General features: G+C 52.5%; 1 protein-coding gene across 2 annotated transcripts in view; it reads right to left on the bottom strand.

Moving 5' to 3' along the window:
• Positions 1–20,950, bottom strand: part of lca5 (lebercilin LCA5) — a 102,082-nt gene extending 81,132 nt beyond the window's left edge. The window contains exons 1-2 of one of the 2 annotated variants that reach the window (XM_067984926.1): positions 20,727–20,950; positions 13,789–14,187 (exon numbers count right to left, since the gene is read on the bottom strand). In XM_067984926.1, the coding sequence (XP_067841027.1) occupies positions 13,789–14,152 (364 nt within the window). In that variant the 5' untranslated portion in view covers positions 14,153–14,187; positions 20,727–20,950. The other variant, XM_067984927.1, reaches the window with a different exon arrangement.
• Positions 20,951–24,701: the final 3,751 nt, after the last annotated feature.

Here is a 24,701-nt window from a genome sequence, read left to right as displayed (position 1 = left end):
TCACGGGGGGGGGAGGAAAGAGGGTCACGGGGGGGGGGAAAGAGGGTCACGGGGGGGGGAAAGAGGGTCACGGGGGGGGGAAAGAGGGTCACGGGGGGGGGGAAAGAGGGTCACGGGGGGGGGAAAGAGGGTCACGGGGGGGGGGAAAGAGGGTCACGGGGGGGGGGAAAGAGGGTCACGGGGGGGGGGAAAGAGGGTCACGGGGGGGGGAAAGAGGGTCACGGGGGGGGGGAAAGAGGGTCACGGGGGGGGGGAAAGAGGGTCACGGGGGGGGGAAAGAGGGTCACGGGGGGGGGAAAGAGGGTCACGGGGGGGGGAAAGAGGGTCACGGGGGGGGGAAAGAGGGTCACGGGGGGGGGAAAGAGGGTCACGGGGGGGGGAAAGAGGGTCACGGGGGAGGGGCGGGGGGGAAAGAGGGTCACGGGGGGGGGGGAAAGAGGGTCACGGGGGGGGGGAAAGAGGGTCACGGGGGGGGGGAAAGAGGGTCACGGGGGGGGGGAAAGAGGGTCACGGGGGGGGGGAAAGAGGGTCACGGGGGGGGGGGAAAGAGGGTCACGGGGGGGGGGAAAGAGGGTCACGGGGGGGGGAAAGAGGGTCACGGGGGGGGGGAAAGAGGGTCACGGGGGGGGGAAAGAGGGTCACGGGGGGGGGGGAAAGAGGGTCACGGGGGGGGGGGGGGGGAAAGAGGGTCACGGGGGGGGGGGGGGAAGAGGGTCACGGGGGGGGGGGGGGGGGGGAAGAGGGTCACGGGAGGGGGGGGGGAAGAGGGTCACGGGAGGGGGGGGGGAAGAGGGTCACGGGAGGGGGGGGGGGGAAGAGGGTCACGGCGGGGGGGGGGGGAAAGAGGGTCACGGGGGGGGGGGGGGGAAGAGGGTCACGGGGGGGGGGGAAAGAGGGTCAGGGGGGGGGGGGAAAAAGGGTCACGGGGGGGGGGGGGGGGAAGAGGGTCACGGGGGGGGGGGGGGGAAGAGGGTCACGGGGGGGGGGGGGAAGAGGGTCACGGGGGGGGGGGGGGGAAGAGGGTCACGGGGGGGGGGGGGGGGAAGAGGGTCACGGGGGGGGGGGGGGAAGAGGGTCACGGGGGGGGGGGGGGAAGAGGGTCACGGGGGGGGGGGGGGGAAGAGGGTCACGGGGGGGGGGGGGGAAGAGGGTCACGGGGGGGGGAAGAGGGTCACGGGGGGGGGGGGGGAAGAGGGTCACGGGGGGGGGGGGGGAAGGAGGGTCACGGGGGGGGGGGAAGAGGGTCACGGGGGGGGGGGGGAAAGAGGGTCACGGGGGGGGGGGGGAAAGAGGGTCACGGGGGGGGGGGGGGGAAAGAGGGTCACGGGTGGGGGGGGGAAAGAGGGTCACGGGTGGGGGGGGGAAAGAGGGTCACGGGGGGGGGGGGGAAAGAGGGTCACGGGGGGGGGGGGAAATAGGGTCACGGGGGGGGGGGGGGGGGGGAAATAGGGTCACGGGGGGGGGGGGGAAATAGGGTCACGGGGGGGGGGGGGAAATAGGGTCACGGGGGGGGGGAAATAGGGTCACGGGGGGGGGGGGGAAATAGGGTCACGGGGGGGGGGGGAAATAGGGTCACGGGGGGGGGGGAAATAGGGTCACGGGGGGGGAGGGGAAATAGGGTCACGGGGGGGGGGGGGAAATAGGGTCACGGGGGGGGGGGGAAATAGGGTCACGGGGGGGGGGGGAAATAGGGTCACGGGGGGGGGGGAAATAGGGTCACGGGGGGGGGAAACAGGGTCACGGGGGGGGGGGAAACAGGGTCACGGGGAGGGGGGGGGGGAAACAGGGTCACGGGGGGGGGGGGAAACAGGGTCACGGGGGGGGGGGGGGAAAATAGGGTCACGGGGGGGGGGGGGAAATAGGGTCACGGGGGGGGGGGGGGAAATAGGGTCACGGGGGGGGGGGGGGAAATAGGGTCACGGGGGGGGGGGGGGGGGAAATAGGGTCACGGGGGGGGGGGGGGAAATAGGGTCACGGGGGTGGGGGGGAAATAGGGTCACGGGGGGGGGGGGGGAAATAGGGTCACGGGGGGGGGGGGGGGGGGAAATAGGGTCACGGGGGGGGGGGGGGGGGGGGGGAGAGGGTCACGGGGGGGGGGGGGAGGGAGAGAGGGTCACGGGGGGGGAAAGAGGGTCACGGGGGGGGGAAAGAGGGTCACGGGGGGGGGAAAGAGGGTCACGGGGGGGGGAAAGAGGGTCACGGGGGGGGGGAAAGAGGGTCACGGGGGGGGAAAGAGGGTCACGGGGGGGGGAAAGAGGGTCACGGGGGGGGGAAAGAGGGTCACGGGGGGGGGGAAAGAGGGTCACGGGGGGGGGAAAGAGGGTCACGGGGGGGGGGGAAAGAGGGTCACGGGGGGGGGAAGAGGGTCGGGGGGGAAAGAGGGTCACGGGGGGGGGAAAGAGGGTCACGGGGGGGGGAAAGAGGGTCACGGGGGGGGGAAAGAGGGTCACGGGGGGGGGAAAGAGGGTCACGGGGGGGGGGAAAGAGGGTCACGGGGGGGGGGAAAGAGGGTCACGGGGGGGGGAAAGAGGGTCACGGGGGGGGGAAAGAGGGTCACGGGGGGGGGGAAGAGGGTCACGGGGGGGGGGAAGAGGGTCACGGGGGGGGGGAAGAGGGTCACGGGGGGGGGGAAGAGGGTCACGGGGGGGGGGAAGAGGGTCACGGGGGGGGGGAAAGAGGGTCACGGGGGGGGGGAAAGAGGGTCACGGGGGGGGGGAAAGAGGGTCACGGGGGGGGGGGAAAGAGGGTCACGGGGGGGGGAAAGAGGGTCACGGGGGGGGGGAAAGAGGGTCACGGGGGGGGGAAAGAGGGTCACGGGGGGGGGGAAAGAGGGTCACGGGGGGGGGAAAGAGGGTCACGGGGGGGGGAAAGAGGGTCACGGGGGGGGGAAAGAGGGTCACGGGGGGGGGGGAAAGAGGGTCACGGGGGGGGGGAAAGAGGGTCACGGGGGGGGGGAAAGAGGGTCACGGGGGGGGGAAAGAGGGTCACGGGGGGGGGAAAGAGGGTCACGGGGGGGGGGAAAGAGGGTCACGGGGGGGGGAAAGAGGGTCACGGGGGGGGGGAAAGAGGGTCACGGGGGGGGGGAAAGAGGGTCACGGGGGGGGGAAAGAGGGTCACGGGGGGGGGAAAGAGGGTCACGGGGGGGGGAAAGAGGGTCACGGGGGGGGGAAAGAGGGTCACGGGGGGGGGAAAGAGGGTCACGGGGGGGGGGGAAAGAGGGTCACGGGGGGGGGAAAGAGGGTCACGGGGGGGGAAAGAGGGTCACGGGGGGGGGGAAAGAGGGTCACGGGGGGGGGAAAGAGGGTCACGGGGGGGGGGAAAGAGGGTCACGGGGGGGGGAAAGAGGGTCACGGGGGGGGGGAAGAGGGTCACGGGGGGGGGGAAGAGGGTCACGGGGGGGGGGAAGAGGGTCACGGGGGGGGGGAAAGAGGGTCACGGGGGGGGGAAGAGGGTCACGGGGGGGGGGAAAGAGGGTCACGGGGGGGGGAAAGAGGGTCACGGGGGGGGGAAAGAGGGTCACGGGGGGGGGGAAAGAGGGTCACGGGGGGGGGAAAGAGGGTCACGGGGGGGGGAAAGAGGGTCACGGGGGGGGAAAGAGGGTCACGGGGGGGGGAAAGAGGGTCACGGGGGGGGGAAAGAGGGTCACGGGGGGGGGAAAGAGGGTCACGGGGGGGGGGAAAGAGGGTCACGGGGGGGGGGAAAGAGGGTCACGGGGGGGGGAAAGAGGGTCACGGGGGGGGGGGGGGGAAAGAGGGTCACGGGGGGGGGAAAGAGGGTCACGGGGGGGGGAAAGAGGGTCACGGGGGGGGGAAAGAGGGTCACGGGGGGGGGGAAAGAGGGTCACGGGGGGGGGAAAGAGGGTCACGGGGGGGGGAAAGAGGGTCACGGGGGGGGGGAAAGAGGGTCACGGGGGGGGGGGAAGAGGGTCACGGGGGGGGGGAAAGAGGGTCACGGGGGGGGGAAGAGGGTCACGGGGGGGGGAAAGAGGGTCACGGGGGGGGGGAAAGAGGGTCACGGGGGGGGGAAAGAGGGTCACGGGGGGGGGAAAGAGGGTCACGGGGGGGGGGAAAGAGGGTCACGGGGGGGGGAAAGAGGGTCACGGGGGGGGGGAAAGAGGGTCACGGGGGGGGGGAAAGAGGGTCACGGGGGGGGGAAAGAGGGTCACGGGGGGGGGAAAGAGGGTCACGGGGGGGGGAAAGAGGGTCACGGGGGGGGAAAGAGGGTCACGGGGGGGGGGAAAGAGGGTCACGGGGGGGGGAAAGAGGGTCACGGGGGGGGGAAAGAGGGTCACGGGGGGGGGAAAGAGGGTCACGGGGGGGGGGAAAGAGGGTCACGGGGGGGGGGAAAGAGGGTCACGGGGGGGGGGGAAAGAGGGTCACGGGGGGGGGAAAGAGGGTCACGGGGGGGGGGAAAGAGGGTCACGGGGGGGGGAAAGAGGGTCACGGGGGGGGGAAAGAGGGTCACGGGGGGGGGAAAGAGGGTCACGGGGGGGGGAAAGAGGGTCACGGGGGGGGGAAAGAGGGTCACGGGGGGGGGAAAGAGGGTCACGGGGGGGGGAAAGAGGGTCACGGGGGGGGGGAAAGAGGGTCACGGGGGGGGGAAAGAGGGTCACGGGGGGGGGAAAGAGGGTCACGGGGGGGGGAAAGAGGGTCACGGGGGGGGGAAAGAGGGTCACGGGGGGGGGAAAGAGGGTCACGGGGGGGGGAAAGAGGGTCACGGGGGGGGGAAAGAGGGTCACGGGGGGGGGGGAAAGAGGGTCACGGGGGGGGGAAAGAGGGTCACGGGGGGGGGGGGAAAGAGGGTCACGGGGGGGGGGAAAGAGGGTCACGGGGGGGGGAAAGAGGGTCACGGGGGGGGGAAAGAGGGTCACGGGGGGGGGAAGAGGGTCACGGGGGGGGGAAAGAGGGTCACGGGGGGGGGAAAGAGGGTCACGGGGGGGGGGGGGGAAGAGGGTCACGGGGGGGGGGGGGGGGGGGGGGAAGAGGGTCACGGGGGGGGGGGGGGGGGAAGAGGGTCACGGGGGGGGGGGGGGGAAGAGGGTCACGGGGGGGGGGGGGGGAAGAGGGTCACGGGGGGGGGGGGGGGGAAGAGGGTCACGGGGGGGGGGGGGGGAAGAGGGTCACGGTGGGGGGGGGGGGAAAGAGGGTCACGGGGGGGGGGGGGGAAAGAGGGTCGGGGGGGGGGGGGGGAAAAAAGGGTCACGGGGGGGGGGGAAAGAGGGTCACGGGGGGGGGGGGGAAGAGGGTCACGGGGGGGGGGAAAGAGGGTCACGGGGGGGGGGGAAAGAGGGTCACGGGGGAGGGGGAAAGAGGGTCACGGGGGGGGGGGGAAAGAGGGTCACGGGGGGGGGGGGGGGAAAGAGGGTCACGGGGGGGGGGGGGGAAGGAGGGTCACGGGGGGGGGGGGGGGAAAGAGGGTCACGGGGGGGGGGGGGGGAAAGAGGGTCACGGGGGGGGGGGGGGGGGGGAAGAGGGTCACGGGGGGGGGGGGGGGAAAGAGGGTCACGGGGGGGGGGGGGGGGGGAAAGAGGGTCACGGGTGGGGGGGGGAAAGAGGGTCACGGGTGGGGGGGGGAAAGAGGGTCACGGGTGGGGGGGGGAAAGAGGGTCACGGGTGGGGGGGGGGAAAGAGGGTCACGGGTGGGGGGGGGAAAGAGGGTCACGGGTGGGGGGGGGGGGGGGAAAGAGGGTCACGGGTGGGGGGGGGGGGGGGAAAGAGGGTCACGGGGGGGGGGGGAAAGAGGGTCACGGGGGGGGGGGGGGGGGGAAAGAGGGTCACGGGGGGGGGGGGGGGAAAGAGGGTCACGGGGGGGGGGGGAAAGAGGGTCACGGGGGGGGGGGGGGGGAGAAAGAAGGCAACGGGGGGGGGGGGAAGAGGGTCACGGGGGGGGGGGGGGAAAGAGGGTCACGGGGGGGGGGGGGGGGGGGGAAAGAGGGTCACGGGGGGGGGGGGGGGAAAGAGGGTCACGGGGGGGGGGGGGGGGGGGAAAGAGGGTCACGGGGGGGGGGGGGGGGGGAGAAAGAAGGCAACGGGGGGGGGGGAAGAGGGTCACGGGGGGGGGGGGGGGGGGGGGAAAGAGGGTCACGGGGGGGGGGGGGGGGGGGGAAAGAGGGTCACGGGGGGGGGGGGAAAGAGGGTCACGGGGGGGGGGGGAAAGAGGGTCACGGGGGGGGGGGGAAAGAGGGTCACGGGGGGGGGGGGGGGGGAGAAAGAAGGCAACGGGGGGGGGGGGAAGAGGGTCACGGGGGGGGGGGGGGGGAAAGAGGGTCACGGGGGGGGGGGGGAAAGAGGGTCACGGGGGGGGGGGGGGGAAAGAGGGTCACGGGGGGGGGGGGGGGAAAGAGGGTCACGGGGGGGGGGGGGGGGAAGAGGGTCACGGGGGGGGGGGGGGGAAAGAGGGTCACGGGGGGGGGGGGGGGAAAGAGGGTCACGGGGGGGGGGGGGGGGAGAAAGAAGGCAACGGGGGGGGGAAGAGGGTCACGGGGGGGGGGGGGGGAAAGCGGGTCACGGGGGGGGGGGAAATAGGGTCACGGGGGGGGGGGGAAATAGGGTCACGGGGGGGGGGGGAAATAGGGTCACGGGGGGGGGGAAATAGGGTCACGGGGGGGGGGGGAAATAGGGTCACGGGGGGGGGGAAATAGGGTCACGGGGGGGGGGGGGGGAAATAGGGTCACGGGGGGGGGGGGGGAAATAGGGTCACGGGGGGGGGGGGGGAAATAGGGTCACGGGGGGGGGGGGGGGGAGAGGGTCACGGGGGGGGGAAAGAGGGTCACGGGGGGGGGAAAGAGGGTCACGGGGGGGGGGGGGAAAGAGGGTCACGGGGGGGGGAAAGAGGGTCACGGGGGGGGGAAAGAGGGTCACGGGGGGGGGGAAAGAGGGTCACGGGGGGGGGGGGAAAGAGGGTCACGGGGGGGGGAAAGAGGGTCACGGGGGGGGGAAAGAGGGTCACGGGGGGGGGGAAAGAGGGTCACGGGGGGGGGGAAAGAGGGTCACGGGGGGGGGAAAGAGGGTCACGGGGGGGGGAAAGAGGGTCACGGGGGGGGGAAAGAGGGTCACGGGGGGGGGAAAGAGGGTCACGGGGGGGGGGAAAGAGGGTCACGGGGGGGGGAAAGAGGGTCACGGGGGGGGGAAAGAGGGTCACGGGGGGGGGAAAGAGGGTCACGGGGGGGGGAAAGAGGGTCACGGGGGGGGGAAAGAGGGTCACGGGGGGGGGGAAAGAGGGTCACGGGGGGGGGGAAAGAGGGTCACGGGGGGGGGAAAGAGGGTCACGGGGGGGGGGAAAGAGGGTCACGGGGGGGGGAAAGAGGGTCACGGGGGGGGGAAAGAGGGTCACGGGGGGGGGGAAAGAGGGTCACGGGGGGGGGGAAAGAGGGTCACGGGGGGGGGAAAGAGGGTCACGGGGGGGGGAAAGAGGGTCACGGGGGGGGGAAAGAGGGTCACGGGGGGGGGAAAGAGGGTCACGGGGGGGGGGAAAGAGGGTCACGGGGGGGGGGAAAGAGGGTCACGGGGGGGGGGAAAGAGGGTCACGGGGGGGGGAAAGAGGGTCACGGGGGGGGGAAAGAGGGTCACGGGGGGGGGAAAGAGGGTCACGGGGGGGGGGGAAAGAGGGTCACGGGGGGGGGGGGGAAAGAGGGTCACGGGGGGGGGGGAAAGAGGGTCACGGCGGGGGGGGAAAGAGGGTCACGGGGGGGGGGGAAAGAGGGTCACGGGGGGGGGGGGAAAGAGGGTCACGGGGGGGGGGAAAGAGGGTCACGGGGGGGGGAAAGAGGGTCACGGGGGGGGGGAAAGAGGGTCACGGGGGGGGGGGGGAAAGAGGGTCACGGGGGGGGGGGGAAAGAGGGTCACGGGGGGGGGGGGGAAAGAGGGTCACGGGGGGGGGGGGAAAGAGGGTCACGGGGGGGGGGGGGAAGAGGGTCACGGGGGGGGGGGGGGAAGAGGAGCACGGGGGGGGGGGGGAAAGAGGGTCACGGGGGGGGGGGAAAGAGGGTCACGGGGGGGGGGGGGAAAGAGGGTCACGGGGGGGGGGGGAAAGAGGGTCACGGGGGGAGGAAGAGGGTCACGGGGGGAGGAAGAGGGTCACGGGGGGAGGAAGAGGGTCACGGGGGGGGGGGGGAAAAAGAGGGTCACGGGGGGGAAAGATGAGAGAGGAGGGGAGAGAAGAGGAGATGGGGGAATGTGGGAAGGGAGGGAGGAAAGGAGGAAGGAGAGGGGGAAAATTTAGTGTCATGTTCCTGTCCTTACAAAGCAGTGATCCTTAGAACCATAGAGGATTGCAGCACACAGTGGAGCGGCGCGGGCGTGGGTGGAGGGTGAGGAGGAGAAGGGTGGAGGAAGGAGAGGGAGGGAAAGAGAGAGCGAGGGGAAGAAATCATAACTGCTAATAACCCCCATTAAATTGAAATGTTTCTTTTGGTGTGCCATTATTAAGCTGTTTTATGCATCGATTAAATTTGATATTATTGTTTGTCGCAGAACAAATAACAAAGAAATACTTATCCTGTTACACTTCCTGACACGGATTAAATTATTCAGGTAAACAAACAGCCGAGAGGGAATGATTAAACATTTGATGTGGTGTATATGGACTTTCAAAAGACGTTTGATAAAGTGCCGCACAGTCGGCTTGTCATCAAGATTGCGGCCCATGGAATAAAGGGGGCGGTAGCAACATGGATACAGAATTGACTAAGTGACAGGAAACAGAGAGTAGTGGTGAATGGTTGTTTTACCGACTGGAGGGAGGGGTACAGTGGTGTTTCCCAGGGGTCGGTGCTGGGACCACTGCTTTTCTTGATATATATTAATCACTTGGACTTGAAAAATTTGCAGAGGAAGGGTAGTGAACAGTGAGGAGGGTAGTGATAGACTTCAAGAGGATACAGACAGGCTGGTGGCATGGGCGGACACATGGCAGATGAAATTTAATGCAGAAAAATGCGAAGTGATACCTTTCGGTCAGAAGAATGAGGAGAGGCAATATAAACTAAAAGGCACAATTCTAAAAGGGTTTCAGGAACAGTGAGAACTGTGGGTATATGTGCACAAATTGTTGACGGTGGCAGGGCAGGTTGAAAAAGCGGTTTAAAAAGCATACGGGATCCTGGGCTTTATAAATAGAGGCATGGTGTACAAAAGTAATGAAGACATTATGATCCTTTATAAAACACTGGTTCGGCCACAACTGGAGCAGTCTCCAGTTCTAGGCATCGCACTTTAGGAAAGATGTGAAGGCCTCAGAAAGAGTGCAGAAGAGATTTACTAGAATGATTCCATAGATGAGGGACTTTAGTTACGTGGATAGACTGGAGAAGCTGGGGTTGTTCTCCTTGGAACAGAGAAGGTTGCAAGGAGATTTGATAGAGGTATTCAAAATCATGAACGGTCTAGACAGTAGATAGAGAGAAACTGTTCCCAGTGGCGGAAAGGCTAAGGATTGGAGGGCATAGATTTAAGATGATTGGCAAAAGAGGAAAAACTTTTTTTTTACACAGCGAGTGGTTAGGATCTGGAATGCAATGCCTGAATGGGTGGTGGAGGTAGATTCAATCATGGCCTTCAAAAGGGAACTGGATAAGTACTTGAAACGAAAAAATTTGCAGGGTTACAGGGATAGGGTGGGGGAGTGGGACTCGCTGGATTGCTCTTGAATAGAGCCGGCACAGACTCGATGAGCCAAACGGCCTCCTTTCGTGCTGTAACCTTTCTATGATTCTATGAATCTATTTGCACGTTGCCACGCTCCAAGCTCTCTAGTTTACCAATCAATGTTAGCATCTTCCCTTGAGTAAAAGAATGAATAAAATTTTTTAAGAAATTACAATGGACTGAAACTGATGAACAGTTTCAGACCTGAAAGAAACCAGTGGTTCCTAATAACAAAGCCTACAAAAATTTAGCACAATAAACACAATACACTACAGATTAAAAAGCAAGATAACATCCAATACATAAAAATAACAAACTTGAATTAATTTGAAAATAGAATCATTGAGTGCCATGTTGCTTAGTCTTACAAAAGTTTCTTGGTCTTCGCAAAAGTAAAGAAAAGGAAGAACCTGTATTTGTATTGTACTTTTTAAGATCTTAGGCAATCCCAAAGCGCTTCACAGCCAATTAAATACTTTCTGAAGTGTAGTCACCGATGGAATGTAGGAAAACGTAGCAGTAAATTTGAGCAGAGCAAGGCCTTACGTACATCAGTGAGATAAATAACCAGAAAATCTAGTTTTAGTGGTGTTTATTGAGGGATAAATGTTGGCCAGGACACTGAGGGAACTCCCCTGCTCTTCTTCAAATAGTGCCATGGAATTTTTACAAGTACCTGAAAGGGCAGTTTAATGTCTCATCCAAAAGACAGCACACCTCTGACAGTGCAGCACACCCTCAGTACTGCACTGGTGTTTCCCTAGATTATGTGGTCAAGTCTCTGGAGTGGGACTTGAACCCACAACCTTCTGATTGTGGCAAGAGTGCTACCACTGAGCCAAAGCTGATACATGTAGGGGGAAGACGACTAACCTCAGGGGTACATCTCAACCTGATGCCAATTAAGATGTATGGAAATATTTGCCAGTATAAAAACTGTCAGATTGACTTGCAACAGATATTTATATAAACTTTATATTTTCTATTTATATTTTCAATTCATTATTCATCCTCGTCATCTGCTACCGTTCATTTGTCTCTTTGCCCTGCTTTCTCACCCAATTGTTAATGCTTTCTGTACTCCGCCTCTCCTACCATTTCTTCCTTTGGTACCTATATTCTGCCCACTTCTGCAACGTTTCTGGCTATGTTTCCTGTTCCTCCCCGCTCTTCAAAAATCTCCCACCAAACACAAGCCTCCCTTTTGACCATCTATTGAGTCCCCTGACGACAGCACGCTTCCGTTTTCTACCTCTCGTGCATTGCTCCCTCCCACGCAGGCCTTCTTGTATGTGTTTTTATTTAAAGGTACATGTACTTAATGGAGTTACCAACAACTTGCATTTATATCGAACTATTAATGTACAGAGTGATCCAAAGTATTTTACAAGTACAAACAAGGGCACCTAAAATGAATGTAATTGTTTACATTTAAAATAGTGATCACAGGATCTCAGCATAATTGCAGAAGTCTACACTTAATGTACTTCTGTTTGGTTACATTCTTTTACAGTACAAACTGCAAATGTGATTTGATTTTCATTAGCAGAGTCCCCTGTTACAAATGAAACCATTTCAAATTCAGGACATGCACGAACTTGTATAAAGGCTCCAAAAGAGCAAAATGTGACAGTCACAATTCTCTAATCTGTAGCTGGGATTCTCTTCAAATGCCAAATAAAAATGGAGGTGATGCTGTTTTACATCCAAACCAAACATTGTTCCAGTCGTTGCAACATGGATTTGCCTAAATTTGACACATATGCAAACAAAATGACAACAATCCACATTTTGCTGCTCCACTTGCCTTTTCACGCACTTCATTTCTCACTTTTTGATCTCTTCCTTTATTTCTTGCTCACTTTAACTTTCCTCCTTTACTTCTTGTTCTTTTTGTGTACTTCTTTATGTCCTATTCTTTCTCTTCTCCTTTCCAGCTCTTTCTTTCACGTCTCAGTTGGGGTGGGGGGGTAAGGATGCATTCAGGTGGGTAGGCATATAGGCAGATCAGAATGCACTCAGCGCCAAGTAGGGTGGGAAGCAACTTTGTTTGCTGGGCAAGCAACCACGCAGGGTGGAAAGGTGTGTGTGTGGGCAGATGAACAGCTGGCACTTGGGCAGGTGGGTGAGCAGGCATCTTCAGGACGAGACGATGGGACACCTGTGCAACTTGGGACACCCCTTCTAAAGTCATTTCTAGCCCAGTTGGAATCCTTTGCAATCCAGCTGATCCGGGACCCACCCAGTCTTTCCTGATCCATTCCTTCCAGAGTCACCCACAGCTTTCTAATCACTACTGCTTTTTAAAAAAACAGTAAATTTTCAGGCGGTTTCAAACCAACTTAACAAAATTTTAGCAATTTGAATGGTAATTTTTTGTTACTTGCCAGTTCAGGATTGGAATTTCCTGCTTCTTGCCAGTTCAAGACTAATAGCATTCAAAAAAAGATGATGATTCAATAGCTCAATTTTCTGTTGCTTATCTGTTCTTCATTGGTATTTCCTGATTGAATAGTTTTAATTCAGTCACGTTTAGACCATTGAATATTTGGTGACTCAACAGATAAATTTTCCAATCAGCTAATCACTAATTTTTGCCCTACAAACATGAGTGACACCTTTGAATAGCATGATGTGATGGATGTATGCAAGACGTAATATTTTTAAATGTATAACTGCATATATTGCAAGTGTCATCTTCAATCTCGATAGAGTTAGAATCGAACACAGGGGTACTTCTAAACCTCAACAACCAATTGCTGTAAATGAGAAAAGGTCATTCAAAGATCATCCCTCTAGTACCCCAAGATCTTGTACTTCTTCGTATTCAACAGCATTTTGAACATTCCCCTTGTTTATTTTCCCGTTACTCTGTTTGTCTGATTATTACAAACATTTAGCACTCTGACTAAAGAAATTCTTCCAAATATCTGTTTTAGATGTACTCTTCACTATTGTTATATCCTCTGGTATTACTTTCCTGACCTACGTTAAAGTATTATTCTGAGTTTAGTTTACAGTCAGACCTTCTCTAATCTTCAAAGCACATCACTTTTGCTCTTTGGATCAGCCTTTTTATTCTTCACTGTACCCTTTCCAATGCCTGTACGTCTTTTTTGTCGTGTGCTGATTAGAAATGGATACAATGCTCCGTTTGTTCTGACTAGTGAATTGTAAAGCCTTAGTGCAACTTATATAGTTTCTACTTTAATGTACACTCTATATATTTCAGCATTCTAGTAGTTTCTCTTAATTGCTTCACTACATTGTCCTAACATTGAAGTAACTAGTCTATTGAGTCAGAGTCACTTCTAATTCAATTCCATTCACTGTATATAGAGGATACATTTTTTGACCAATGTGCACTACTGTACACATCTCAGTATTATCATTTGCCATTTGTCTGCCCAATTGCATAACGAATCTAATTTGTTCTGCAAGTCTTTCGCTGCGTCCTCAGCCTCTAGTGCCAGTTATCAGAACTGACAAACCGATTTTGTCATTCATGTCACTTATGCAGATTACAAACAATAGAGGACCACACACCAACATGCCATTCAACACCTCACTCAATGTTATACTTTCAAAAATTGCAAGTATCGTGACTTGGAATGCCAGTTGATTCAGGAGTTTATTAATGCACAAGAAAGGTCAAATTGCCTTGATGCAGTTTTAAAAGGGATATTCGCGCGCTTTGCAAATGGACATAAACAGTGCTGGGCAGGTGCATATTTCAGAAATAATTCTGCCAATGAGTAAACACAGTCAGGGAAGCCTTCTGCAGCCCACAGAATGGGATAGCCAAATTTACACATCTCTTCTGAATGCTCTTGATTTCCCTTTTTTAAACCAACTTCTTGTCCAATCTATGGTACAACCTTAAATTCTTCTAATTAAATGTCTTTCACATCAAACTTTTCAAAAGCTTTTTGAAAGATCAAAAGACAATAAAACATAGGGAATTCAACTATCTATTTATCGGTGACATCCTTAAACAGGTCAAGGAGCTTTTTCAGGCTGAATCTTGCCTTCCTAATTCCATGTTGTGTATTTTTTATTATGTTATATTGCTAGTAGTTTATCTTAATATTCTTCTCAAAAATGATTTTAAATCTACGTTTACAAATAAAATGAACAAGCTTACCTCGATTATGGATAGGACTGCCAGACTTTTGTTTTACTTGTGCCTTTCTGCTTGGACTAGGTGTTCTAGATCTGGAGTTTGCTGAGCAACAGGGATCAGATGTATATGACGAATTATCATAATCATCTGAATAATAGGAGTCACTATTTTTATCATAGTCCATGTTCTTTTTAGTCTTCCCTTGATCTCCCATTCCATTCTCACTGCTTTGAGTCGGTTTGCTTTTCTTGTCTTTATCACTAAATGAGTTATCACCACTTGTTACAAACTTTTTTCTTGTGCTAACTCTACCAGAGTTTAGACTTCTTTCAGCTGCTGAATCCACTGTACCGTCTTCATCACTGTATCCATTTTGGGAATCCATGTTGGTTATAGACAGCTCTCACCCACAACGTTAGGCTTAAAGAAAATAAAAATAAAACATTTTTCACAAGTTAAATGGAATCCTATACATGCTTATCAAAATATGGTATTACAGTTCTGGGAGCTGTAACTCTTCCCTCTCTTTGCCTCTTACTACTGCAAATAGATTTATGAACCAGGTACACCACAGACCTCCGCACTCCCTGCTCCCTCAAGGAATCACACCTCGGCATTCCCTACTTTACCAGTGCGGTTATTCCATTTTGCACAACAGCTATTCTATTGACAGTCTGAATAAGATAACTGCAACATGACAAAATTACAGCCACTTTCATGTAAATAGGGCCAGAACTTGCGCAGAGCAGCGTAGCAATCCTCACCGCAGCTTCTGCAAATTAAATTAACGAATGAGGCGTCAAATTGCTTGATTTTGAACTTTTAAAGAATTGTGTGCTATCAACTCAGCCTCTGAAAAGCATTAGTTGATGCACATGGAACAGTCTGTGAGAATAGAAGACACCCCACAAAGTTTGTTAGGAAGAGAAGTCACACCCACAAGCAGGCAAGCAGACTTCATTCATTTAACGTTAGTATTCTGGAAGCCATTGTAAATAAAAATTTTAATTTTTTTAATAAAAAGCCAACAAAATAATTAAATTAAAGAGGCAGAAGAGAAAAGTTTAAAAAAAATTATTTTTTTAATTTAAAAACATTTTCTTTTAATGACCAAAAAACTATTAAAATAAGGAGTAATATGGGACTCCACATTTTTAAAATTTAATTTTTAGTTGCTTTGGAGTTATTAAGACTAACTGCACTTTTAAAACTTAGTTTAGACCTGGTATTTTTAAGCATACCTGTTTGGTGGCATAATTAGTTACTTTCCAACTGGGCAGATGAGCAAGTTTGCGATTTTTCAGTGATTTCAATGGTTGCAGCATGCGATGGCCCTTTAATTCAAAGCTGTCAAATCGCCGGCGAACCAATAGGAGGAAGTTCACAATTTCCGCATTTTCATGCACAAACGCGGGAACTTGCTCCTTCGATTCGCCATTAAAAACAGAGAGTGCTGTTCAGCTCCTCCGTTATTTCGGGAGCAAATTCTGGCTCATTATCTTTTCATTTAGGACCTCAACAGCAATCAGCGAATAAGGATTTTAATCTGTCTGGTAAGATCAAATCCAACAAATATACAATAGAAATGCTCTCTAGAGATTGAAGAAGTCAAGGTTTGCACACTCCGCCAATATTGAAATGCAACACGAGGAAGAATGATCAAATCATGGGGGTCTAAACTTCAGAGAAGGACGTTATAATTCAAACTTCAAACATATAGTACAATTGTTGATGAAATATTGTGCAGCACTTTGAATCTTAAAATGTCAATTTTCTAGCTACATTGAAATATTTTGCTGTGTTAGAACAAGGACTTCTAGAGTAGACAGGAAAAGTACTTGTATTGCAAGCCTTACAAATAACTATTTTCCTGCACTGCATTATGCTGTTAATGTAAACATAGAACTAATTTAAGTTGGTGACATGCAGCACTAATTTTTTTATATGCTTTCCTTGACATTGAACCTCGCTCTGCCAAACCACTCCCTTGGCTAGTAACTAGTATAAAAAAATGGATAGACCCACCATGCAAGCGTTTAAGTAATTGGCATACAGATGGAAGTTCACTTGATACTGCGCTGAAGATTGCACCATTGCGTTAAAGTCCCACAAGGTGTCCCAAGAAACTGTTATTCTGATTGTTTTCACTTTTCAACAACAACTTGCATTTATATAGCACCTTTAACACAAAACATCCGAAGGCGCTTCACAAGAGCGTTATCAAAGAAAATTTGTAATCGAGCCACATAAAGAGATATTAGGACAGGTTGGTCAAAGAGGTAGGTTTTAAGGAGTGTCTTAAAAGGAGAGAGAGATAGAGAGATGGAGAGGTTTAGGTGGGGGATTCCAGAACTTAGGGCCTAGGCAGCTGAAGGCATAGCCGCCAATAGTGGAGCGATGAAAATCGGGGATGGGCAAGAGGCCAGAATTGGAAGAACGCAGAGATCTCAGATACTTGTGGGGCTGGAGGAGGTTGCGGAGATAGGGAGGGACAAGGCCATGGGGTGAATCAAACACAAGGATGAGAATTTTAAATTCGAGGCATTGCCGGACCAGGAGCCAATGTAGGTCAGCAAGCACGAGGGGGATGGGTGAAGAAGACTAGCTGCGAGTTAAGATACAGGCAACAGAGTTTTGGTTGAGCTGGAGTTTATGGAGGTTGGAAGGTTAGAGGCCGACCAAGAGAGCATTGGAAAAGTCAAGTCTGGAGGTAACAAAGGCACAAATGAGGGTTTCAGCAGCCGATGGGCTGAGGCAGGGATGGAGACGGGCAATCTTACAGAGGTGGAAGTGGGCGGTCTTGGTGATGGAGAGGATATGGGGCTGGAAGTTCAGCTTAGGGTTAAATAGGACGGCGAGGTTGCAAACAGTCTATTTCAGCCTCAGACAGTGGCCAGGGAACGGAGTTTGTGGCGGGGACCGAAGACAATGGCTTCGGTCTTCCCAATATTTAATTGGAGGAAATTTCTGCTCATCCAATACTGGATGTTGGACAAGCTGCGTGACAAATCGGAGGCACAAAGCACTTTGTCAATTGCTTCGTATTTCTTTTGTACAGTTAAGCAGGAATTTTCTTCATCAGAAGAACAGGAACATCAACCAAGAAGATTAACCCAATTTGGTGGGCCCCTTATCAGGAAATTACTACCTTTGCCATTGAGGATATTGTGGAGGGCATCTTTCAGTCTTACTTTTAGAGTCAAAAAGATGGCAAAAACCAAGGATGCTAAATTTACTGCAGCATTTCAAATACAAGGTAAGAGGCTTGCAACACTGAAGTTATTTTCACTGGAGAAAAGATTGAAGGGAGACATAATCCATGTCCTTTAAAAAGTGAGATGAATAGATTATGGGGATAACTTAGTCAGTCACTGGACTAAAGGCCAAAAAATCAAAATTAATAAGCCTCAAGCAAGATTAGAAGAATTCTCTGGTGCTCTCTTGTCCCTCAGGTTCAGGATATGTGAACAAATTCTGTACAAAAGCAGTGATGCAATTTGATGCTTCTATTCAAAAAGAAGCTGAGTGAATATTTGGTTGGGAACAGGATTGAAGGTTTAGGGTTAATTATAGAAAGAGGTGACCACAATGTTCCAAAGGGCATGACAGTTCCTTTGCTGCTGGACCAAGGGATAAGGGCAATGTCATTGCAGTCTCTCAGGTTTGAATGGTGGAGATTGATGGATATTCTTGAGTTTGGCTTAACTTTAGTGATCAGGAAGAATTTATAATAATTTTCTCTCAAGGGATTTGTTAGGCCACTGTTAGTCATCAGGTAAATAGAAATAATCTGTGAAGAAGTGGACCAAAGAGCACTTTCCCATTTCATGTTTGATATTCTTCTCTGGATGACAATAATGGCAACAATGAGAGAAGGAGCATGATGAAATATTAATGCAACTCACTTTGAATACAGAGGCCAAAATTTGCTCACAGTAAAACTGTACGTGCATACTAGAGCTTCCAATGAGGATGGATAGGGTTTCACTTGCGTTCTCGCTGATGAAGGCATGTTAATTCTGTAATGTGGATTTCATTCGCCCCATACACCAGTTTCCTGAAGAGGATCCAGATGGTTATAGTGCAACTTGATGCATGATATACATGGGAATGTGTAGGACTGGAAAAAACTATTTTGGTCCATCCGGCCAGCCCCAGAGTTCACCAACAGAATATGGTTAACTACCTATATCCCTGAATTCATTTTCCTTATCAAATGCCTATATGATTCTCTCTTAAAAGTTATTGCTGTTCTCAGCATCGATTGCCTGCCTGGGCAGTTATTCTAAATATTCATCAACATAGAAACAGGAGTAGGCCATTCAACACCTCGAGCCTGTTCCGCCATTCAATTAGATCATAGCTGATCTGTACCGCAACACTATTTTCCAAATTCTGTGATAGTTATATCTTTTCTATCCATTCAGCTTCCTTCTTCTGAGTTTCATCTCATGCCTACTCATTGTACTCCCAGATAATTCTTGATAGATTAAACCCCTTACCCCCACCCCAAGAAAATGACAATCATATATGCATTCAAACATTATTCCCTAATCAACAATCACTGACCCTCTCCGCGTTTCCTTCCAGAATGTCTGTTCACTCTCAAACGAGTACTTTTCCATTCGCGATTATATTGTAGATGACTATTGTCATCATGGCTTTGACTGAAACTTGGCTCACAGATGGCATGACCTTGTCCCTGACTGAAGCATCCCCCATCTGGCTATGCTTTCACTACCTACCTTGCCCAAACTACAACAGTGACAGTGTGGCCTTTACAACCAAATCACACTTTGATCTTTGCCCCTACTCCTCTAGCACCTTCTCCTCCTTTGAGCACCTCATCTTGTTCCACCCTTCTTCCCTCTCCTTTATAATCCTCATTCTCTGCCACACCCTCAAGCCCCATCCCAAGTTTCTCCCAGAGATATCCTGCCTCTATTTGTTTCTCAGGCTCCGCATTGAGTGACTCTTCATGCTTGGCATCCAGTCTTGAATGAGCCGCAATTTCCTCCAGCTAAACATTGAGAAGACCGAAGCCGTCATCTTTGGCACTCACCACAAACAGTACACCTGCCTCCAATTCTATCCCTCTCTTCGGCTACTGTCCTCAGGTTGAACCAGACTTTTCATGACCTCTGCATCCTATTCAACCCCATATCCTCTCCATCGCTAAGACCACCTACTTCCATCTATGCTAAAGCTCTCATCAATGCTTTTGTCTGACTCAGCTAATCCAATACACTCCTGGTCAGCCTCCATTCTCCACGCTCTGTAAAGTTCAGTATCCTATCCTGCACCAAGTCCCGCTCGCCCACCATTCCTGTTCTTGCTGACCTAAAACTAGCACCCAGTCCCCCAATACCTCCAATTTAAAATTCTCATCCTCGTGTTTGTCCCTTCATGGCCTTACCCCTCCTTTAGCTCTACAAACCCCATCCCCAAAACTTTCCGTTCCTCTGACTCTGGCCTCTTGTGCAACTCCCTCCCTTCGCCTCACCATTAGAGACTCCTCACCTCCTTAAAATGCACCTCTTTTGGTCACCCCTGCTAATATCTCCTTCTTTGGCTCAGCATCCATTTTTGTGAAATTACACCACTGTGAAGCACTTGGAGACATGTTTCCATGTAAAAGGCACTATATAAATGCAAGTTGTGACTTGAAAGTTTAGAACCACCACAGAAGTTGTTATTTTCAGTTATGATTTGAACATAGGTATCATATATTTTACAACACTTTCTAGCATACCCTGCTTGGAAGAACCCACAAAGTAGCAACACTGCCCCTTTAACACTAGCTTGTTATTGTTATTCTTTTCTTCTGTCATCTGCAGCTGAAATGCACCTGTTCAAAATGTGTTTATTTTAATAATCACAGGCAGCACACTGTACACTACAGGGCAATGAGGTTTGCACATGCCATCGGAAATTAGAGAGCAGAGCTGAAATTTTTCAACATTTCTGGAGAATTCCGCTGCATATAGTTTTGGAAAGCAAATCAATCACTCTCCTACATCTAAAACAAAAGCAAAATATTACGGATGCTGGAAATCTGAACTAGAAACTCTCCTGCGTCTGTTTGTAACTTATGGAAGAGCAACACTTCTTGGATTGCAAGTTACCTGCCAGCCTTTGGATCAACCATCCAAAGGAACTGAAAGGGAAGAATCGGTTTTTTTTGAAGTGACAGCGCCAGCTAACTTGCTATCGTATTGATGGTATAAAATAATTCAACAGGTTCCACACTGTGCAGGCGCTAGCCACACAAGACCGCTCTCCTCACATGTCCACATGTACAACCCCAATTTCCAAGTAACATTTCTACAACTTTACAACCTACGGGAGTTAATCAACAAAAAAACGATAACTTAATAAAACATATCACTTACACCACTAATCTAAAGCTTCAGAAGATGATCAATTGCAGATTTGCGAGCAAAAAAAAAAGCATCAGATTATTCGTTCGAGGCTCAAATCGGCAATCAGCAAGAAACCAGCCGAATTAAAAATCCCTGACACGTTAGACCCGCGGAGCGTCGAGTCAATAAAAACAAGACAACAATAAAATAAACCCATCCGAATCCGAGTGAAAGACCGTCCGCCCCACAACTCGCACAAGTTCGACCTGCACGGGCCGGTTCTGAGCAATCTTCTGCCGGAGGACCGGCTGATGGGGGGGGGCGAGAAGGGGGGCGCGGGCGAGAAGGGGGGGGGGGGGCGGACCGTGGTTTAACTCCGAGCCGCGGGCTCCTTCAGCGATACCCGGCGGGCCCTAGGAAGAACCAACAAAGCGGGGTCTCCATCAAACCGCCAACGGGAGGAAGAGGTTGGGGAGGGTTAAAGAGAAACTGGAGTCCGGTGTCCTGAACCGGCCCTTAACCCACTAAAATAAACACCTTACTCTACCCGCTCCCAACGGGGTGGGCGGACCTGGGCCGGGGCTGAATGTGACTGACCGGGTTGGGTTGAGTTGAGTTGAGTTGGGCCGGGCTGGGCGCCGCTCGATCCTCCACCGCCCCGCACTCGAGTTGTGTCCGGCGCCGCTTTCCCTGCGATCACTCGGCCCGTGTGTTGCCCTCTCGCGATCCCCGCGCGCGCCGCCGTTGCTCTGGGTGACCCCCCGCGCGCACGCGGGCGCGCCCCCGCTGCTCTGGGTGATTCCCCCCCACCTCGTGAGCGCGCCGCCGTTGCTCTGGGTGACCCCCGCGCGCACGCGGGCGCGCCCCCGCTGCTCTGGGTGATTCCCCCCCCCCCACCTCGTGAGCGCGCCGCCGTTGCTCTGGGTGATCCCCCCGCGCGCCGCCGCCGTTGCTCTGGGTGATCCCCCCCGCGCGCGCCGCCGTTGCTCTGGGTGATCCCCCCGCGCGCGCGCCGCCGTTGCTCTGGGTGATCCCCCCCCCGCGCGCGCCGCCGTTGCTCTGGGTGATCCCCCCCCCGCGCGCGCCGCCGTTGCTCTGGGTGACCTCCCCCTTCTCTCCGCCGCGCGCCTCGCTGGAAATATTTACAGCGGGGAACCAGGGGAACCGGAGCACGCGAAGGCGCCTGGCCGCCCGCACGCCTTTGCAACAAGAAACACGGGATGCTGGAAAGCACTCAGCATCATCTTTGATTGGCACTGCCCCAGCGTCAAGAACCCCCAAATCCTACTAAAGTGCTACCAAAATATGGGGTTTTGTTTGGCAACACCCAATCACAACCAAATTAAACCAAAATCCCATTGTCCCCATCGACCATACACTCTGTGGAGACCTGGAATGCAAAGTCGACACTAGCAACAACATTATTATTTGATTTGATAAGTTTCCTTTGTTTTTCGTATGATTTGGGTGTTTATTAGTTGTACCCCACTAAAAAGGGGGCATTTTTGTTAGATTTCTTTTATTTGGGTTGATGACACTGGGGCAACCCAGTGTCTCCTAGCAGGTATTTTTAGAAAAGGCATCTGTGGAGAAACAGAGTTAATGTTTCGGGTAGATGACCTTTCATCAGAACTGCACCTAGTGCAAAGTTTATCAAATTGGGGTCAACGAGGGGCTCTGCCAATCAGCAGATTTCTGTGCTTACTAACATAAGAAAATGACCAGCGGGGAAAGACCAGCTGGTCCATAAAGCCAGCCCTGCACTCATAATGCATGACTACACACTTCCTACCACCCCCAGCAGCCATGTAATTTCCTGGGGGAAGGAAAAAAAGAATGGGAAATCCAGTGCCAAAAAGGGGGGGGGGGGGGGGAATCTGAAAAATTCCTCTCTGCTCCCCTCAGGTGATAACTTCTGAAGATATGGGGTCAGCTTCTATATGTATGCTGACAACACTCAGATCTGTCTCTTCACCACCTCTCTTGACCCCTCCACGACCTATGTGCTGTCAGAATCCTTATCAGACATCCAGTTTTGGATGTGCTGTAACTTATTTCAGCAAAACATCAGAAAGACCAAAGCCATCTTCTTTAGCTGCCACCACAAATTCAGTACCCTCACTGCTGACTCCCTGGCCACTGTATCAGACTGAATTGGACTGTTCACAATCTGTGGTCCTATTTGATCCCAAGCTGAGCTTCTGACCCCAAATCTTCTTCATCATAAAAATATCCTACTTCCACTTCTGTAACATTGCCTGCTTCTATCCCTACCTCAGCTCATCTATGGCTGAAATCCTCATTCATTTGTTTGTAACCTCCAGACTCGACTATTCCAATGCTTTCCTTGCCTCCCTCCCATCCTCAACCCTCCGCAAACTTCTGCATTCCCAAAACTTTGCTGCCTGTATCCTATCCCAAACCAAAACACTTCTGTCCTCACTGACCTACATTGGCTCCTGGTTCCCCAATGCCTCAAATTTAAATTTCTTATCCTTCTGTTTAAACTCTATCACATATCCTCAGAACAATGCAGAGTACAATAACAAAAGAAACAAACTATTTCTAAGTATTTTCCTCTAACCAATATCCAATGCACCTGCTTTATCAGATGACAATATTTTCTGCATAACAACAGATGCTGCATTTCAAAGGTAACTCAATGTTCTGTCTGTAATATAATTTTCCTTTATTTTTGACATAGTTTCATCAATATCCAAACTCGATTTTATTGTTATGCTACAAAAATAATGTAACCATTTTCCACTAGAGGGTGCTTCAACACACAGCCAAAGGGAAATTTTCTTAATCTCATAATGTGGCATCTTTTTTGTCTGAGTGTTGAGTTCTTCACCATTTTAGATGATTTTAAGAAATTAAAAACATCTAAAGAACTTGATTCAGATTTTTACAGGGCTGACGCTTAGTTACATTAATTTGGTAATATTTGTTTATTTGTCATCTAGATAATGAGTACATAATTGTGTCAAATCTGTACTCTAGTCCATCATATAGAGCTGATATTTTGTTGACCAGTTTGTGTAAAAAGATTTGTCAACAAACCTGGGAACATCGACTAATTCTGGAATTTCATATACAAAGCCAGAAATCGCAATAAGTAACACTTGCCACAAACAGATTCTAATTAGTTCAGTGACTAATTTCTGCAAGATCACAAAAAAAGAGCAATTGTTTTGTTGGCAGATTTTAAAAACTAGCTTTTGGAAGTTGGCAGAATAATGATTATTTTCTCTTGGTGGTTCAACTGATAAGTGCATTGCCATTGTGGAACTGAACTATACAAACCAGTAAGGTTTGAACCCCAGTCTGAATTAACTGATCTCAGCTGGGACAGTGGCAGTGGTATTATAATTGGCCTTGCTGTCCCTATATTAGAGAAGTGAAAATAAATTCACTATGGTTCCTGATCTCCATCCAGTAACTCCTCTTGTTTGTGCGCGCATACATTTAAGGTGAGAAAATGCCACCTCAGTCAAGTAGCCTGCCAATACTCACTATCTAGGCACATGTGAACAATGGCCACTTGGGTGAGCTATCAGAGGGCTTCCAAAGAACCGTACCCCATCCTGAGTCTTCTGAAGAGGAGGGCAGAAAAAAATCATGACTACATCAACTTGTGCCACTGCATGTGTAATTTAAATAATTAGTTGTTAATCAAGGAAACAAATTGATAAATGAAGCAACAGCAAAATTGATGCCACTTTTAAGACTAGTGTAGTACTTCAGCTTGGTGATACAATGTATTGACAATGTGCTAAACCTTGGATTGGTAAAATATTCCAGACATCCAGGAGGAATTGTGGAAGAGTGACCACTAAAACTCACTCTGGTGTAACTAGTGGTGGTGGATTATAGGATGGCACTAAATAGACCAAGGCCACCCCCTACCTACTTTCAACTAAGGGATGGTGCATGGAGAGGAAGTAAAGGGAAATAATGTTAAAAAAGGAGGCAATAAGTTTGTTTAAGAACTACCATATTGAGGATGACATTTAAAGTGCCACCACGTTGGAGGTAATTTGTGATTTTAAAACAATGCCTGATTTTTTCAAGTTGCAAATAACATTCAGTGTTCAAAAGGTTTATATTAAACCCCATTCATTATTTTACAGCAAAAATACAAGTGGAATCAAATAGCTTGGCACAACTTCAGTAGTTAGTATTGGCAGCAGAGTGGTGAGAAAAATGAATACTTTTGAATCCAGCCTGACAAACATGATGGATGATGGTAAACTTTAGTATTAACTTTTTAAAATCAGAAATTAAACGTTTTTTTTTACAGTGAAATCCAGTCTGGTTGAATCAGATTAAAAAATTCATACCTACAGCTTTAACAGAGACTGACTGATAGATAAAAGATCAATGTACCAGGAAATAAGTCAAATTTGTGGGTCATAAAAAAACCTACATGAAGTTGCACTGTATTCTAGGATGTATGGGTAGAGTTATATAATGAACACGCAGTCGCTGTGTTATTTTTTAGAGACCTGTTCATGTATAACTGGCCCTTGCTGCCATTTGGACTTTTGTCATTGTAGCCAACATTCTGTC

Source organism: Heptranchias perlo, chromosome 5, assembly GCF_035084215.1.
Source record: "Heptranchias perlo isolate sHepPer1 chromosome 5, sHepPer1.hap1, whole genome shotgun sequence".
Lineage (NCBI taxonomy): Eukaryota > Metazoa > Chordata > Chondrichthyes > Hexanchiformes > Hexanchidae > Heptranchias > Heptranchias perlo.
The sequence above is the reverse complement of the archived record's forward strand: the minus strand, read 5'-3'. Positions and strand labels throughout refer to the sequence as shown.